At 42.4% G+C, this 19964-nt stretch overlaps 1 protein-coding gene across 2 annotated transcripts; it reads right to left on the reverse strand.

Moving 5' to 3' along the window:
* Positions 1-249: 249 nt before the first annotated feature.
* Positions 250-19866, reverse strand: LOC135243259 (7-methylguanosine phosphate-specific 5'-nucleotidase-like). Of its 2 annotated transcripts, none has more exons than XM_064314951.1 (9): positions 19705-19866; positions 13571-13669; positions 12844-12913; positions 8402-8448; positions 8065-8150; positions 7467-7556; positions 6167-6329; positions 5360-5560; positions 250-3555 (listed from the first exon to the last, which is right to left on the reverse strand). In XM_064314951.1, exons 1-9 carry the CDS (start codon positions 19705-19707, stop codon positions 3445-3447), a joined length of 870 nt encoding a protein of 289 aa, XP_064171021.1. In that variant the 5' UTR covers positions 19708-19866; the 3' UTR covers positions 250-3444. The 2 variants fall into 2 exon arrangements, with proteins under 2 accessions (XP_064171021.1, XP_064171022.1); XM_064314952.1 differs by lacking the exon at positions 19705-19866 and adding an exon at positions 13381-13489.
* Positions 19867-19964: the final 98 nt, after the last annotated feature.

Consider the following 19964-nt stretch of genomic DNA (forward strand, 5'->3'; position numbering starts at 1 on the left):
TTGACGGCTTCGTCGTATGATTTCAACATTTAATCATCCAAATGAAATTCCACTGTTGAAATTAAACTCAAATTTAAACAGTCAGTTTGAGGCTATCCGCTGTCGAGATGTAATTTGTGGCAGAAAGTAGTGTCAGAAAGAATAGAAGAGTTCAGAATGTCAACTGGGTACCCTGTAACAAGAACAACCTGAATGGATTATTTAAACTACTATTTAAAATGACATGCCCGATACTTATTATTCAAGTAATTCAATTAATTCACATACTTTTTATTTTATTACAAAAAATATTACAAAGACGTATCATTACAATACATCAATTGTAAAAAAAAAAAAATGCTGCTCAAAACAGCTGCCCAACATTTAATTGTTGCCAATAAAATGGAAATTTTCCTTCAGCTCAATGCTATTGCCTAAAAATGAACATGAACTCCCATAAATTACCCATTCCATTTTGTTTACAATGGAATTCTAAAAACTCAAGCTTTCTTTCAGTCCCCACTGAAGACTACTGGGGACACATTGGGGACACATTTGTCCTTCAGGCTGCCAATACGCCCTCTCAGTATGCACGCACGTTAGGGGATGAGGCGACTGACCAACACAAAAGGCAAAATTTAGAACAAAATATACATGATTTTTGGCATAACCCAGTAAACTGAAATTTAGTCCCTTGTGGCATTATAACCCCTTTAATGACCAAATTAATATATACCTCCCTAAAAATGATGAATTAACATGAGAGGAACATAAGATAAAATTGGCACAAAAACACAGAGCCTCGTTAAAGGGCAAAAGGCATTATTAATGGTGGACAGCATTGTACTCTGAGTCCCAGTAGTAGGATGTCCATTTGTGGCAGGTATGAGAAACTAGTTTTCCATGTAGCCACATATTTACAGTATGAACTTTACCACAACCTGGGTACTAAGAAATGGAGAATGGTAGCTCAATTAAACAAGAAATGCATGAAAGCTTCATGGCTAGCTACTGAGGTCTTCTTCAATGTCACCTTTTACTTGAGCTGTGTGAGCAGAAATTTAAAATGAAAATTCATGTGCGTCTGAGCATCTTGTGTACAAGAAATTTAAATGGGGCAAAAGCAATCTGCTTTCATATATGCATCAAAAACAGTAAGATAAAAATATACTTCCAAGCATTCTGAAATGAAATAGAATACTTTTGAAGTAGCCCGAAATTAAAATGCAATTTTTGTCACAAAAGTTTTCAGACACCATCGCAGATATTAATTTAAATTACGAAACACTTGCTTGGTTCGTTAGCCGTTGGAACACTAAAAACTGGTAAAATACCAGTGATCACCAGGTACAAAACAAAATCTTTCAGTGAAAGGCGCTGTCCATTTCCCTTCTACAATTTCCATCTGTACCATTTTGGCACATCTCCCCTTAATTACTTACAAGCCCCCCTTTAATCTCTTCAGTTTCTTTAATGGGGGAAAGCAGGGATGGGACTGCAGCCTGACGTTAGCCAGCACCACAGCACAATCTGAAGACCTACGGAAGGTTCAGACTGACACAGCAGTGAGCAGCAGCAGCTCAGTGGCTGGACACAATGCCATGTTATAAAAGGGTGTTACAGTGCCATGAAAAACTGTGTCCCCTTCCTGATTTATCTTTTACTGCATATTTGTTGCACTGAATGGTTTCAGATCTTTAGACAAACTATAATTAGGGAAAACAGTAAACTTAAAAGACATTTTTGAAATTACTTTTTCATTATTTAATGAAAAAAGTTATCAAACACCCATATCACCCATTTTAAAAAGTAAATGCACCCTTAGTTACTCAACCAATTAACCTAATTTAATTGGTAATTCAATTAAATAAATTTAATTTAAAAAACACAGCCAGTTTTGATTGCAGCCAACCCTGTTGAATTTAAACCTCACTCAAACTGAACCTTACTATCTGAGTGAATTAGTTACCACAGTTTCGACAAGCACACCATGCCACGATCAGAGGAATGCCCAAATAAAAAAGCAGTTTCTCCATTACTAAGGTTCTGGGATTCCACCAAACTACAGCAGGAGACATTATCTCCAAATGGAGAACACTGGAAACAATGGAGAATTTCCCCAGGAGCGGTCAGCCAGCCTAAATTAACAATTCACCCAAGAAGTCACAAAAGATCCCAGAACACCCAGTGGAACTGCAGACCACTCTATACAGTATTTCACGGTAAGAACATTACACCAGCAGTCAGACATGGCAGTGTGATGGTGTGGGGATGCTTTGCTGCCTTGGGATCTGCACAAATTGGCATTATTGAGGGAACCATAAATTCTGCTCTGTACCATAAAATTCTTAAGGAGAATGACCGGTCATCAGTCTGTGAGCTGAAGCGTAACCAGGTTATGCAGTAAAACAATGATCCAAAACACAAAAGCAAGTCCACATCTGAATGGCTGGAAATAAACAAATATTACAGTTTTGGAGAGGTCTAGTCAAAGTCTGGATTTGAACCCATTAGAGATGCTGTGGCAGGACCTGAAATGAGAGGTTAATGCTCAAAAACCTACCAATTTGTCTAAATGAAAGCAGTTCTGCAAATAAGTGGGCTACAATTCCTCCACAGTGATGTGAGACTGCTATCAAAAGACAGGAAACCTTTGGTTGCAGTTATCACTGCTAAAGGTGGTGCAACCAGTTAAGGGGGCAATTACTTTTTCTCATGGATGATATGGGTTTGAGAATGTTTCATAAATAAATTAAATAATTTAAACCCCTTAGCCGCACATGCCAAATCTGGCCAATCCTTGCCCATTTAGGGGTTACCATATTTAAAGCATTACAACTCCAGATGTGAACACCACCGAGACTTGAAAAATGGCTTAAATGAAGCAAGACATTTGTACCTGCACAACAAAATATGAAGGTGTCTGCGGCATATAATTATGGGTTAGCTGTGGAAGTGTGCTGTGATGCTGTTCTCAGACTAACTGGCAGTGCGTAACCCCTACATGTGCCTGAGTTTGGGGGGTGGGGGCATTTCCATGGTAACTAATGGGACACATGACTGTTAAAAACAGACAGAAATGGTGAAGCTAGAAAAATATATAAAACTAAAGCCCTCAACTTCAAAGAACCATCACGGGGTGTACAACTCCGTTCTCCGAAGGTCTGTGCTGGTGCTGGTTTCCAGCTCCATTTTCTAATCTTCTGTATACGGCAATGATGGTTCGCTCCTATATCAGATTCCAATAGAACATTTTCACCAAAAAATGACAGAGCAGACAGTTCTGAAAAAGATCAGCTCTCTTTGTCCACCCGATGACTAATGACTGTAATTGAGTCACAGTGCCCGTAGAGGGCGCTCTTCACATCTGATGTGGTTCGCCCCCACCATCCAGGGATTTGTGTGTAATTGGAAATGCTCAAGCCCGTCCCTCTGGCCCCTGTGTCCACGGGCGCCAGACCCCGTTCACTGCCCCCCGGTGATGTGCAGCAGGATTGCATTGGCTACGTTCATGGTCTCGTCCTGCTCCAGCACGATGTCATAGGCCTTCAGGTAGGACTCCTTCCGTTCTTCCACCTGCCGGAATGCAAACAGTGATCATTCAATCTCAAACCACACTCACCCTAAACTAACCACACTCACCCTAAACTGCAGGGCCCTAACCACACTCACCCTAAACTGCAGGGCCCTAACCACACTCACCCTAAACTGCAGGGCCCTAACCACCTCACCCTAACTGCAGGCCTACACACCCACCAAACTGCAGGCCCTAACCACACTCACCCTAAACTAACCACACTCACCCTAAACTGCAGGGCCCTAACCACACTCACCCTAAACTGCAGGGCCCTAACCACACTCACCCTAAACTGCAGGGCCCTAACCACACTCACCCTAAACTAACCACACTCACCCTAAACTGCAGGGCCCTAACCACACTCACCCTAAACTGCAGGGCCCTAACCACACTCACCCTAAACTGCAGGGCCCTAACCACACTCACCCTAAACTGCAGGGCCCTAACCACACTCACCCTAAACTGCAGGGCTGTACCAATCTTGCTTGCCAACAATTCAGTGAGATCTTGGATGGAACAGTACTCTAAAGCTTGGGTCTATAGAGGGTATGCACATGACATCACAGTAAGTGGAAGTCACTGCGGTTACACCCACTGAGTGGCAGAAAGACTATGAGTGGCAGCGTTAGCGTTCAGCTTGAATGCCGTGAAAACACAAAAAACACATCTAAAATGGGAAAGAGCTGTTGTGCGACTGACTGTACAAATAGATTCAACAAGAAATCGGAGCTATCTTTTTACAGACTGCCGAAAGATAAAGAAAAGAGAAGCAAATGGATCACTGCAATTCACAGAAACAACTGGAATCCAGGCACCGAAACGTGGATTTGCAGTTGTCATTTTGTGTCAGGTATGTTGGATTTTTGGGTAAAATCATACCTTAAGTTATGTAGGCTACTGTATTGACTACTCATCAATTAAATATTTAGCATCTTTCATTTATATTCTGTGTAACTGTAAAGTTTTTGTCAGCATTTATTAAAAAACATCCATGATGATGAGCCTTGTGTTCTACAAACAAAGGGGGGATGGTTAGATAACAATTTATATGCTTGGCTAGCTAATATTAAGGTATGATTTTACCCAGAAATCCAATATACTTCTGACACAAAATAACAACCGCAAATCCACGTTTCGGTGCCTGGATATAAGTTGTTTTTGCGAATAGCACCAATGAATTTGCTTCTCTTTTCTTTAGCTTTTGGCAGTCTGTAAAAAGATAGCTCCGATTTCTTGTTGAATGTCCATGGACCACTGGTTCTTTGGTAAGTTGTAAGGATCCCCGTCGAGTCCAACTGCCTTTAATTTAAGCAGATAATCGTTTGTTTTACTCCCAGTTTTGCAGTTTCCTATACTGAAGGCAGCCATGTCGCAGCATGTTTTGCCACTCAGTCCGACTGAGGGGGCGTATTCGGGTGGGAAAGTGACGTCAATGCATACCCTCTATAAGTTCTGACATTACCACAGACTACAGGAGAAAAGGCCACTGTACCTCAAAAAAGTAAGTAAGTAAAAATATTACTATAATATAATAATAATAATGATAATATTATCATCATCCGTTCTGTGCAATTTCTATTTATAACTCAATTAAATAATGTCTATGAAGATATTTTACATCACCCCAAGGCTTTAAGTGTGTGTCCGTGAGACTAGATCTTAATTTCTGTTCAAAAAGCCCTTTTTTCCTTCTTATCCCATAAAATGGCAGACATTAAAAATATTCATTGGGTCTCATCTCTACACACAGACAGAAAACTGAAAATCCCAGCTGCCCCTGATGACCGGCGGGCCCGGGTTCACCTTGTCGTTGAGGAAGCCGATCTTCAGGATGTTCTGCATGCGGTACACGCCGTCGGCCATGGTGAGGTCGCCCAGCGAGTCGCCCAGCAGCAGCACGTTGCGCCGCGCCCGCAGCGCCTGGAAGTGTCCCGCGTTCAGCAGCGCCCCCTCTCGCTTGTTATAGATGTGGATCAGCTGCCCCTTAAAGGCCTGGAGAGTGCCCTGCACACACAGGGGAGAACTGCGCAGTCACACAACCTGAGAACTGCGCAGTCACACACAGGGGGAGAACTGCGCAGTCACACAACCTGAAAACTGCACAGTCACACACAGGGGGAGAACTGCGCAGTCACACACCCTGAGAACTGTGCAGTCACACACAGGGGGAGAACTGCGCAGTCACACAACCTGAGAACTGCGCAGTCACACACAGGGGGAGAACTGCGCAGTCACACAACCTGAGAACTGTGCAGTCACACACAGGGGGAGCAGAGAGATGTGTGCAGCAGGAAGAGATGTTCAGGAGAGAGATGTGTTCTGCAGGGAGAGATGTGTTCAACAGAGAGAGATGTGTTGAGTAATGGATGCAGCAGGGAGAGATGTGTGCAGTCGGGAGAGGTGTTCAGCAGTGAGATGTGTGCAGAGGAAGATGTGTGCAGCAGAGAGATGTGTGCAGTAGGGAGAGGTGTTCAGCAGAGAGGTTTGTGCAGCAGGAAGAGGTGTTCAGCAGAGAGATGTGTGCAACAGGAAGAGGTGTTCATCAGAGAGATGTGTGCAGCAGGGATAGATGTGCTGAGTGATGGATGCAGCGCAGTCAGCAGGACTCACGCTCTCATCAAAGTCCATGTAGTTGGAGAAGACCTTGACGTTGGGGTGGAAGACGCCGGCCTGCCGGATGACCTCCTCCAGCACGTCTCCGATGCCGGCGGAGAAGATGAGCAGGGGGATGTCGTGCTCCTGCAGGCAGTCGAAAAACAGCTGGTACCCCTCCCTGTGGATCAACAGTCTCTGTCATCACCACTGTCAGTGTCACCCAACCGTGAATGAGACCCAATATTAATCTCAACAGACAAAACCAACTGTGAATGAGGAGAAATATAATTCTCAACACATCTAACCAACTGTGGATCAGCATGGTCATTCTTTTATGGGTTTACTCCCCCGTTCATCACCAGTTTGTAGAATTTTATTTCTAATAAGCAGTCCTCGCTGCAGCCTGCACCATTGATTTGGGAGAATACAGACATGCATGCGCTCTGCTGGAAAGCAGGAAAACAATATTAGCCCCTGCTTCTTATCGCGTCACACTTCACATGTCAGGCTCGCACAGACGCGAGTCACGGAAGGCACTTCATTTGCGGCTCAACCATCGGGGGGCACTGGTGAGCAAAAGCCATGGGTTACGCAACAGCCGCACAAGCATCGCCCTGCAGGAATGCCAGCCAGTCGGCACGGACATGACCTGGATCTCACAGGGATGCTAGAACAGCGCCTTCACAGAATGAACCACCAAGCAGCCCCAATGCGATTCTTATTACTGCAGTGGAACTGGAAATAACCCTTCCATCACACAATGTTCATTTCTAGCCTCAGGAAATGAAAATATGGGTCCCACAGAGTCCTGATATCTCCAGCACCATGAATGACCCGATATCTCCAGCAACATGAATGACCCGATATCTCCAGCACCATGAATGACCCGATATCTCCAGCACCATGAATGACCCGATATCTCCAGCACCATGAATGACCCGATATCTCCAGCAACATGAATGACCCGATATCTCCAGCAACATGAATGACCCGATATCTCCAGCACCATGAATGACCCGATATCTTCAGCACATGATGACCGATATCTCACACCATGAATGACCCGATATCTCAGAACCATGAATGACCGATATCTTCAGCTGCATGAATGACCCGATATCTCCAGCAACATGAATGACCCGATATCTCCAGCAACATGAATGACCCGATATCTTCAGCACCATGAATGACCCGATATCTCCAGCACCATGAATGACCCGATATCTCCAGCACCATGAATGACCCGATATCCCCAGCAGCATGAATGACCCGATCTCTCCAGCACCATGGAGTATCCCACCCCCAGCGTTTTTACCTGAGTACGGCGCCAGACTCCCTGACCACCAGGGACAGCAGATCCTTCCGGATCTTCTGCTGGACAAGCAGTGCGTGAGCCTTTGTCCACCTGCAGCACAAACACCAGGGTCTGACTCCCATTCCCACCACTTTCCACCACCTGCACTGGAAAGTTGTTGCTCCTATACGTTTCCACTTCACAATCACGGCAATTACACTTGACTGGGACAGCTCTAGCAGGGCAGAAATTTGACAAACTGACTTGTTGGAAAGGTGGTATCCTATGACAGTGCCACGTTGAAAGTTACTGAGCTTTTCAGTACGACCCCATCTACTGCCAATGCTTCTACTGCCAATGCTTGTAAATGGAGATTGCATGGCTGTATGCTTGACTTTATGCACCTGTTAGAAATGGGTGTGGCTGAAATAGCCAAAACCACTAATTAGAAGGGGTGGTCACATCAAGAAATATAGTGATTTTTGCACCACTTTCCAGGACTTTTTAGAATGCAGATATTTTCCTGGACTTTCACAGAAGACAGAAACAACAGTGAACTGTAGAGCTTGGCCACAGAGTGACACAGAGCACTGGGAGTGCACACAGACTCTACGCTCACCACTCCACCATGAGGGGCAGCTTCTCCTCTGCTGAAAGGCCAGAGTTGATCTCGATGGGGTAGTATGTGTTCAGCAGGTCCTTCAGCTGCAGGGCCAGGGGTAAACGCACAGAAAACCGCCACTGACACAGCGCACTTCAGCTGTATCCTTCTAATCTCAAGCAACTATTCCATTACAAAAATATCTATTGCACACATCCCTAGTCTACACCCGTCGGCAGCACAGCCAAAGAGGCTACATCACAGTGGTACAGACCAAAGCTAGTCTACACACCAGAACATTACTCTGCCCACTCTTTCCAGATCTTTCTCTGAAATCTGTAATACCGGCCCTCACCTTTTCCTTGCACTCTTCACTGATCAGCTTGCGGTTGTCCAGGATATCTGCAGCGAGACGAACACACACACCATTCTAAAAGATCTACAGATGACGGGGAACAGCTTAAAGATTAAAATCACTTGCATTTCTCAGAAATTAATCCGATTCAGTCATTAGAATTGCTAGTGATTTAATGAATGTTAAAGGATAAGTTCAGTATATTTGAACCCAAGCCCTATTTTCAGATAATCTTGGACAATAATGAATAGTGGAGACCAGAATTTTGCTGACTGATTCAAAATTGAGTTTTATACCGTTTTGTTGCATCCTCAGACACAGTATATTCATAGCGGTCTCTACTTATTTTTTGGAAATTCGGAAGTAGTTTTGAGCAATGTTCTATTTCAGTTGGAACTATTTTTTCCTCAAACAAAGCACTACGTCCCAGCCAACTGTAACCTTCCACACTCTGGCTACAGCTACACATTAGTAAACAAAGAAGCGACCTCACAACCACGCGTCCCTACATGCACACAACCACGCGTCCCTACATGCACACAACCACATGTCCCTACATGCACACAACCATGCATCCCTACATGCAACCTTTCCGCTGGTAAGGTTTTGCCGTGGCGACTTGCCGCCACACTATAATAAAAAAAATAATAATAATAAAAAAAATTATATATATACTATATATAGCCTATATATTAAATTCATAAATTAAAAATATTAAACTTTCTAAATATTTCTGCCTAAATGCGCTTTCAAAACCAGACTGTCGAGTCCACATTTATTTTCAAAAAGAGCCTAGGCCGCGCGCTCCGTGCTTGCTCCTTTCTGAGGTGGACGGAAGACTTGCAGCGCGCGAAGGTCGCACTGTCTGTCAAAGCGTCACTTTTTTTTCTTCAGCGACCGAAAGACAACGAAAAGGTAGGTAGCGACGCTTCAAAATACCATAGTGTTAACCAGTGTTTGAATTGGACCAAAATAAGAGCCGGTACCTAACTCCTCAAAATACATACAGTTTAAAATAAATTAATGTTGGTAATCAAAAGAAGAGTCGGTAGGCTACTCATATACAAGTCCCGACAGCTCCTGCCCATCTCAAGCACTGGCGTTAACTATCATTCGGTGATGACAACTGGCGGATCCTAAATCTGTTCGGGCAAGTGGAATGCCTCAGCAGTTGTCTGATCGGACAAGTAAAAAATAAATGTGATAAACATGTAACGTTAACTGAAAATAAACAGTGTTTGTTTGAGCCGAAGCGGAACCTGTTCCAGTTGAGCTACGTACGTGCCTACCCTTTTTTTTTTTTAATCTAGAGCTGCTGTTATAATGGTACAATACATCTGATTAAAATAGTGACCCGGAGAAAGCCGTCAGATGTTGCGGTCGCAAATCGTTGGCAAATCGCCAAAACAGCGCGAATTAAAAAAAAAAAAAAATTTTTTAGGGCATTTAAAATGTTTGAGTGATTCAACTACTTCCATTTGCATACTACAACATGGTGATTTTTTTCCATGAAAGGGAAAGTGTTTATTTTTAAGGTTTTATGAATGTAGTGAGCTAGCACAATTGAGAGTTAGGCTACAGTTGCTACAGCTGACAAAGAGGGCTGCATTGTAATAACGATTATGATTATAACGAGAGGAGCAGTCTCACAAGCTGCTCCAGTGTCCAGAAATGAAGCCATTTTTCTCACTTTTTCCTTTTTGTTTGCATGGACAATGCATGTAAACTCATTAGTCATTAGTGTGAGAGAGACAGAGAGAGAGGGCTTTGAATGTGGACCCAGCTCAAATGATATTGTTAAATAAAAAGATAAAACATAAAACTAAGTACTGTTTTGTCATGGTAATTGAGTTAATTTAGCAGAAGAATGTCCCTTTTAAAGTGCAATATGTAACTTTTCTTGAGTATCAATTTTGGTTATATAGTCTTCTCTTCTCGAAGATAGAACTTCTAGATGGACAATGTACTCTTTTAATTGTTCTCACCCCACCATAACTCAAAATACAGGCCTATTTTGCTTCAATATTTACAAACAATACAAGCATTAACAAACCTTTTATGGTTTTAAAGTACATCTAAAACTAGCTCTTGCAAACTGCTATTCCTTGTATCAAGAGCTCGTCAGAGCTAAAAGATAGATTTAGATATTTAAAAAAAACCTTTAAGAAGTCTCAAGAGGTTATGTTTTCATAAGCCGCGTTTCCACCGCAGGAACTTTCCCCAGGAACTAGGAACCTTTTGAGGAACTCCACCGCAGGAACCAGGGTCTAAATTAAGTTCCGGTGGGGCGCAAGCGCTGAATATTTCTGATTGGTCGACTACTCGCAGTATTTTATTTCAACTGCCATTTTTAAAAATCTGAGGCCGCAAACTGATTAATTTTCATAATAATAACTTGAATTCAAACTTGTATATTATGTGGCGCAGTGGCGCAGTAGCCTACTTTTGGTTATAGCCTGCAAACCTCTTGGAACAGATGAGAAATTAAGATTGAGGACTATAACGTGTGCTCTTCTGTTCTTTTCTTGCTTTAGTATTAATTTTATAAAATGTTAAGAATTCGTGCTGGGACAGCATATTACGTACAAAAACATTCAAATGGTTTAATTCGGTTGCTGAATATTTTCTTCCGGATTTTCTTTGTTAGTCCGTTATAATTGACTCAAAACGTTTGACACAGTTATGTGAGGTATGCGGTAGTTCTGCATAATTTACACTGGGGATACAGTAAAAGCAAACTAGAAATCACCTTCCGCACTTTTTGTCAGGGTAAAATAACAGGTTAATTCTAGTAATCGTCCCTTTTGCTTTTTCAGACTGCCATAATTTCACTCTGCGATTCTTCAATTCCACAAAAAGACCAGGAAGACTAGGCATGGACTCTATTTATGGTGCATGGTTCGCATCTGGAGGGCACACTTCGCTGCTCTGCTAGCAGTAACTTTCAAGAAAAGCAAACGGTGGCTGTACCACTGCAATATTAATTTAAATTTGCACGCAAGTCCGAGTTGTCATTCTATTTATTCTTGTCATTTTGCGATTATCCTATATTGGAAATGACGATAAGAGTCGAATTAATCAATTCAACAGCAAATTGTTTACAACGTGTGTATGTTTTCTGCTGTTGTTACCAGTTATTTGTAGAATGTGAATGCATTCTGTCGTCTTGGATGTCAAGACATGAAAGTGAATGTTCGCATAAAAACATAATGAATGTGTTTGAGAGGATATATAAAACAGTTACAATCTGTATATTAGCCTGTTATATCCTGTTTGTTGCATAACAACGGTCCAAGTTGCTTAAGTGGAATAAACCCGTTGTTTAAGTGGAATAAACCCCTCCGGCTGTCCCGGTTATTGGAAAATAATGTACTTTGGTGGTAGTATGGGGTTACAGAAGAAATCATAGGACAGATGGACCGACAAGGACGTCGCTTTTAGATACGTCAGTGGACTAATTTGCCTAATCTTCGTGGGTCTTTAGACCGCGGTGGAAACGCAGACAACCATGGGCTGAAGGAACCTTTTAGTTCCTTGAAAAGTAGTTCCTGGGACTAAAGGTTCCAGGTACTTTGGGTGGAAACGCGGCTATAGTCTTAAACTTTTTCGCCTTTGCTACACCTCCCCCCCACCCCCTTCAGACACCCACCACCACACCAAGGGATCAATTCCACAGGAAACACTGCTACATGCACAAAGTCCTGCACGGATGCTGCCAGAAGCAGTGACATGATACAATGCTCTGTCTGCAATGATTTATTCAGTAGAACATGGACACGTATGAATATACCGTGAGCTTCCCTTTTTCAAAAGATCCGTTTATCATGGTTTTTGAAGGCTGAAAAATTTGTCCCCAATGTATGTCTGAGGATGCAACAAAAAGGTACAAAATTCAATTTTTAAGCAGTCAGCAAAATTTTGGTCTCCACTACTCATGATTATCCAAACACAGGACCCAGGTTCAAGCCTACTGAACCCATCTTCTAAAGTATACATTTTCCATCATCGCAGTACCACCATTATGGATATGATATTTGTACTCAAAATGAGAAACTTCATGCTGAAAAGAGAATGAATGCATTAAAGAAAATATTAGTGAATATCTTCTTTCTCTATTTTGCCTACACTTTGAGTGAAGCCATTGATGAAAGTTAACACATAGTACCTCATGGGAAAGTACAGAAGCTAGTCAGCAAGCTCTGCTTTAGTTCCTGTCCTAAGATAGTCACTCCTTGGATATGTCTCCCACAAACTGAGAGCTGTGAGCACATATGTGTAGAACCTGATAATGATGGTCATTATAACACATAGTTTGGGTCACTCCCCTGCTTCGAGCATAAGTAATCAAGGCCCCTCATGGCTTCAGTTTAAGCGACCCAAACACCAGTACCAGCACGGGGCCTGGGAAAAACCCACACTAATCAACCACATGGTCTACTCACTGTGACAGGTAGGGCAGCGTTTTCCATTGTAGGAAAACCTGGTGAGCGTCATATCGAAATCAGAGATCACCTGAGGAGAGAGAGCCAATGTCAGCGTACCCAACAGACAGCAATAACGATGACAATCTGTTTACAAATACCGTGTGAACAACAGCCTGCAGGCCTGCACAACCACAGCAAGAGCTCCCAGGCTCCCAACGGCTCCATCAAGAGCGGAGTCAGCAGCTCCGCTGCTCGGAGAGTTCTGGAAAGTTATCCTTTACCTGCAGGCCGCTGGAGTCATACTTCACCTGTAGGCAGTTGGACTCATGCTTTACCTGAAGGCCATTGGGAGTCATGCTGTACCTGTAGGCCATTGGGAGTCATGCTTTCCCTGCAGGCTGTTTGAGTTATGCTTTACCTGTAGGCCGTTGGAGTCATGGTTTACCTGTAGGCCACTGGGAGTCATTCTTTCCCTGTAGACTGCTGGAGTCATGCTTTACCTGTAGGCCATTGGGAGTCATGCTTTACCTGTAGGCCGTTTGAGTCATAATTTACCTGTAGGCTGTTGGAGTCATGATTTTCCTGTAGGCTGTTTGAGTCATGCTTTACCTGTAGGCTGCTGGAGTCATGCTTCACCTGTAGGCCACTGGGAGTCATGCTTTACCTGTAGGCCGTTTGAGTCATGCTTTACCTGTAGTCTGCTGGAGTCATACTTTACCTGTAGGCCGTTTGAGTCATGTTTTACCTGTAGGCTGTTGGAGCCGGACTGCTGCATTGCCTGGATGATCCCCTCCACTCTCTTACTGTCCCGCATGTACACAGAGGGCCTGGTCAGCTCAGGGATCTGTAAGGGAACCACACGCACACACATACACACACACACGCATGTGCACACGTGCACACACACACACACGCATGCGCACACACACACACACACATGCATGCAAACACACACACACCGCTGTCATCCACTACACTACAGCATGAAAGGGGCATTGTGGCTGGAGGGCTGGTTTTCAGACATGCTTCTGGTTCCACCAGTTTACCCCAGTTCAATTAGCCAATAAGCTGAACTTACAAACACCGGTTCACTCATAGATTACACCATGGTAAAAATTTTCATATTTTGACACAAAAATATGGCGTTCGTGAGATTATAAAATTCACTAAAATATCCAACCATTTTAATGATTCCCCACCCTTGCCCTGGGAGCTGTGAAAATTAAAACCAGCTGCTGAAAATGACATAGTAATTAGGCTTTCCTGTTAAAACTCGCCTGTTCTTGCGGCACACCAAAAATTTCCACTTTGACTCCTGCAAACCAAGTGGAATATGACAGGGTTTCGCCTGAGGGTATTTCTTGCAGCCTGTATGAATTTTACCTAGTTCTCCCTTTAAGGTCACGTCACCCACCTATAAGATACTCCTCTGCATTCTTAACATTGAAAGCTCGGTCTTCTGGGGGGGGGAGGTACTGTATTGTGACCTGGAACGCTCCTGTAGTTAAGGAGCATGAAGGTCAGAGGGAACACGGACTAAGTCTACGGCAAGTCTAAGGAATTTGGCAAGATTAAGGAATCTGTGGTCAAGCCCACTTAATCAAAACAGCTGAAAGTTCCAGAATAAATCACACCACAAACCGATTAGCTATTATGCCATGATCCCCCTCACCACTGACTGCGAAAAGACGTATCATCTTGCAGTTTATTACAGATGGGGTTACCCTATGTCGAAATCAGTACCTATGCTATAGTCTAACACTTAACTTGAGATATCAACCCATAATATTATTATGTACAAGATATCAAAATTGCCTTTATAACTGTTAGCTAACATTATTCAGCTAGTTATACTAGGCTATTTGCAAACTACCGTGTAGCCGGTTATAGACACTGTTCTCCCTCAGGCCTACAGTAAATAGTCTGACAGCATGTAACTTGAGATGTTCTGTCTTTTGGAAATTATTCACATAAAAGCATTTGAAATTTCTATTATTAAGCACTAGGCAAAAACACCAAGGCAGCTGCTAGCAAGCTAAGTTAGCGAAATTCACAACTGTTAGCTAAAAAGTAGTTGGCGAGCTATTCAGCTGTACCCAGTTTTGCAACTGTAGTCTGAGAAGAAAATGAAGCCACTGTGCAGATGCCCTGTCACGTGATGATGCTGTAACGCTACTATGGCTGTCTCAAGACCCTGTTACAAATCTCATCGATTTTGTTCTTAACTAATCATGCATCTAGTCAACGCAATCGGAATAGTGATATTTGGTCATGTTCTTTCTATTCTGTTCAGCCTAGAAAATTTTTTGATCCAGGAAAAATGGAAAATGTTACTGCCTGCTTCTAACTGATTACCACAATATGAGCTTTTGGCACATAATTTGCTTGCTGATAATTTTGTCAATCAAGGCTTGTAGGATGGCCGTCAAATCCGTGAGTTCATACATTAGGCATATTTAAGCTGCCTTTCTCATGCGTTTATACTTACGCCACCGCACCCTTTGTCACAGCCACGGTTTTACATATATAGCAAAGCGTAAGTGCTAAACGGTACACGCTCATCAGACTGTACAAATTCACACAAGGATAGCCATAATCCACAACCGTTTCTGAAAGGGTTACTTTGCATTTCTCACTTTCTCATAACAAACACTTTGCAAAAAGAAATATCTCATAAAAAAACACACATACAAGACATACACTGTCTATAACTCATTCATTCAAACTGGCAAAATCTAGGCCTACCATTAAAAGTATCAGGGGGCCTCTAGTGGCGCAGTCAGAAGAACAACTAGGCAGAAGAACAAGCTACAGTATTAGGACAAATACAGATTACCAAAAAGTGCTGGGATGGGGGAACATGTAACGAGTGTCATGAAAGGGGGGGGGGGTGGATTTAGAATGAAATATACAGAATGGTGGTATATAACCCTTGAACAAGCAGTTCTTAAACAATTAACCTCTTTTCTCCATCAGAACAACCTGCTAGACCCTCACCAGTCTGGCTTCCGATCCGGGCACTCAACAGAGACTGCACTCCTAGCTGTGACGGAGGCACTTGCCACTGCAAGAGCCTCACGCCTCTCCTCTGTCCTGATCCTTCTTGACCTGTCTGCAGCTTTTGACACGGTCAACCATAAAATACTCCTCTCCACCTTGGCTGGGATGGGAATTGCCGGGACTGCCCTGTCTTGGTTCGCTTCCTATCTTGCAGATAGGACCTACCAGGTCACCTGGAAGGGGTCTGCCTCTGCTTCTCATCCACTTGTTACGGGTTATAGCATCGAATCATGTCCTGCAAGTAGACAGGGGCTGTTCTGTTGGCTGCAGTGTGTGTGTATATATATAAATATATATATATATATATATATATATATATATATATATACACACTGCAGCGAGAATTTGGGAAGGTTGTAGATGAGTCGGGCAGCGGCATTCTGAATCATCTGTAGTGGCTGTATGGCACAAACTGGCAGGCTTGCAAGGACAGAGTTTCAGTAATAAAGACGGGAGGTCACCATAGCCTGGACGAGCAGCTGGGCGGAGTGCGTAGTCAGGTATGGTCAAATCCTTCTGATATCTATATTGTTTATGTACTACATTACATTACATTACAGGCATTTGGCAGACGCTCTTATCCAGAGCGACGTACAACAAAGTGTATAACCATAACCAGGAACAAGTATGACGAAACCCCTAGAGAGAAGTACCGGTCCAAGTACAGGGAACAACCGCATAGTTCAACTTGGACCCTGATGGTTAAACTGATTAACACTAACAACGAGAACGGCAACAACGCAATCTATGGAAAAATAAAATAAATAAAAGTACAAGTAGTCGTTAAGACAGGCGCATCAACTAACTAACCTATGAAACAGCTGCCTAGTTACAACCCTAAGTTTAGTCATTTACAGGGGGGAAGGGAGGGATGGAGAGAGGTGCAGCCTGAAGAGGTGGGTCTTCAGTCGTCGTTTGAAATTGTTCACAGTCTCAGCTGTTCTGACCTCCACAGGGAGGTCATTCCACCATCGTGGGACCAGAACAGACAGGAGACGTGTTCTGGAAGTGCAGGTGCGAAGAGGGGGAGGTGCTAGGCGTCCTGAGGTAGCAGAACGGAGGGATCTGGCTGGCATGTAGGGTTTGAATATCTTGTGAAGGTATGCTGGGGCTGATCCCTTGACTGCCTGGTATGCTAGGACCAATGTTTTGAATTTAATGCGAGCTATAACAGGCAGCCAGTGGAGGGTAGTGAGCAGGGGAGTTACGTGGGAGTGTCTGGGGAGGTACTACAAACTACAAACAATATAGGCTATCTTGCCTCACCAAAATTAAATAAGCTGTATTCCACAGCAATGCCAGCCAATGTTTCCTCAATTGTTTCAAGTCACTTGGCCCTTTGTTTTTTAATCTAGCCGTTTTACAATGTTATTCAAACTATGTGTCACATCAGTGTCAAATATTTCTAATTGCCTCATGCAACACATTTGAATTCATGAACAAAACTGCAGGTAAATACCTACAGGAAGCATATTCCATGTTTATACTTGCTTGTCAACTGCATTTTACTAAACTAAGTTCTTGTATATTTGGTACTTAAAATAAATACTGCATGTAAAATAAATATTGTACATAGGCTACATACTTCTTTAGAATACTTTTTTTTATCCCCATAAGCACATTTCCCTCGCAGCATGTTACATTCACACTTACGAACAAACATTTATACCAAGAAACATACTATAATTCACACAATACAAAGGCTGGGCAGCTAAATACATACATACCACTACAAATTGGACATATTGACGCCTATTCAATCAATCTTCACTCTTACAAACCCATCCACACATATGTTTGGCCTGTCCATGTACTGTATGCTTATATACACACAAGGCCAAGTGACTTGAAACAACTGAGGAAACATTGGGTAGCACTGCTTTGGAATACAGCTTATTTAATTTCGGTAAGGCAAGATAGCCTATATTGTTTGTAGTACAGTAACTTGGCGTCATTTTGATATCAATTCTTTTAATGGCAGGCCTAGATTGTCCCAGTTTGAATGAATGAGACAGTGTATGTCTTGTATGTGTGAGTAACTTGGCATTTTTGTGAGTTGAAAACGTGTTTTTTTATGAGATAGGAAATACATGGCAGACTCATCAATAATTCTGTTTCCGGGCGGTGGCAGCCATCTTGCGGGCGTCATTTCTTTCCCCCAAACCACTTTAGCGCAAACCACCGCCCGTAGTTGCAACATTGGTCAACACACCTGTAAACTGTATTTGAAGACATTTGAGTAAACTGTCATTGTGCCATGTAATGTATGTACAGTTTAGTCTTTTAAATTTACTGCATGATTGGATTTTCATGATAATTCTTAAACAAGGGTTAAATAAATTATAAAGTAGTGCTGAAAAAAATCTCAGCCATATTTACAGAATATTTAAAATACGTTTCTACTTTAAACAAGAGCAAAGTTATTAAACTTCACAGTGCAATTTTAAATAAGTTTATACAGGAAATTATTATTGTCTATGTATTACAAGTGGGCAATACAAACTTAATTACCCCTTCGAATTATCCGAGATAATTCAACCCTACATGAATTAATCAAATCGTAATTCACGTCCGTGAAAAGGAGTGAATCCGAATTTAATTTAGATAATTTGATAAAATATACTACGTATCAAATTATCCTGGATTACTTAAGGGACGTACAAAAAACAGGGCCCCGGTGCAAGCATGGCATTTTTATGGTGGCTTTTACTGTATCCGGCTTTGCGAATGCTCATTGTCTTGGAGTCATTACGGTTGGGAGGGTTGTACGTTTGATTTACTAACACAAACGTTAGTTCTTCTATCTTTATTTTGATCTTTACTTAAATCTAACCTTAAAATCAATATCTATAAACCACCTCAGACGTTTGCGGGCGATAAAGCGATACAACATGTGCCTACACAGCGCTACTGTTATGGACTGACCTAAAATGGGGGCGTGGCACGAGTGCTGAGAAGCAGAACTGAAGCTCTTGTCGTGTTCTTTTTGTGCTAAAATTCAGCAGTCAGCTGTACATTATCCTCAACCTGCCGTTTTGTAAATCCTAATTTACTCAGCCCCATCAATGCAAACGCTGTCGCAAAACAACGACCGTTATATTTCTTCAATATTACACAGGATTCTGTGGTATATAGTTTCACTGCAACAATATCAACAGCAGTTGCTAGCTATAGCTTCTTCGAAATGTCCTGAAGCTTGCATATCCTACTTTTCCACACAATTCGCGCACTTCACGTAAAGCTTGCTTAAGATTAAATTTATTGCTGGCTTGTTGCAAGTTAGTCAACATGCAGTCGGTGACTAACTTTAGCTATCGATAGATAGCTAGTTGAATAGTAAAGTTCCACAGTGCTTTGTTTATAGTCGACAAAAAACCACCAATAAAAAGCATCAATGTGAAGAAACACGACGTTAAAAGGTGTGCAGAACGCTAGGCTATTCAGCTAATCACAGGATAACGTTATACTGTGGTGAACGACAATGACTTCGAATAGAACCATCTGTTTCTGAGCTTTGCCTTTAGTACACCAATAAGTTACTTAGACTGTGCTCAGTTATCTAGCTATAGATAGCCTACTACAGTTGCCTACGCTGTTGTTGCATAAAATATAATAATTAATGTTCGACTTGTCATTCAATAAAACCGACTGTAAGTGGACCACGAGAATATTACAGTTCACTTGTTAGGATTAGTCCACTTGCTTTTCGATAGCCAACTAGCTAGCTGCCTGGCTGCGAGTAACGACTCACATTGTGGTGGCTAGCTAGCTGGCTAATGTTACTTCAGTTATTTTTTAAACTAAAATGATCAAACTTACCATATTTTTAGAATCACGGAATGTATCTACCGTTACCAAAGAAAATGCCGCGTAAGAAAAATTATGCTGACAATGAAGTGAGGCAAGCACTAGCAAAATTTACTTAGCGAAAGACATAATTCGCTACAACGCTAATCAGCCACTTGACTTAATGCACTAAGCAGCATCAGCGCAAACTTCACTTGCGTAAGTGAAAATCCTTATCCGTCACATGGTCCCCGTCAAACTACCACAGAAGAAAAGTTCCACATCGCTTGATC

This window comes from Anguilla rostrata, chromosome 17 (genome assembly GCF_018555375.3).
Source record: "Anguilla rostrata isolate EN2019 chromosome 17, ASM1855537v3, whole genome shotgun sequence".
Taxonomy (NCBI): Eukaryota; Metazoa; Chordata; class Actinopteri; order Anguilliformes; family Anguillidae; genus Anguilla; species Anguilla rostrata.

Bases quoted from the DNA above. Each gene is read 5' to 3' on its own strand.
- LOC135243259 (XM_064314951.1), bottom strand. The intron at 12,914-13,570 runs GTAAAACATGAC...CTCTCTCCTCAG, and splicing joins CCGGCTCCAACAGCCTACAG to GTGATCTCTGATTTCGATAT. The intron at 6,330-7,466 runs GTAAAAACGCTG...GTTGATCCACAG, and splicing joins GAGTCTGGCGCCGTACTCAG to GGAGGGGTACCAGCTGTTTT.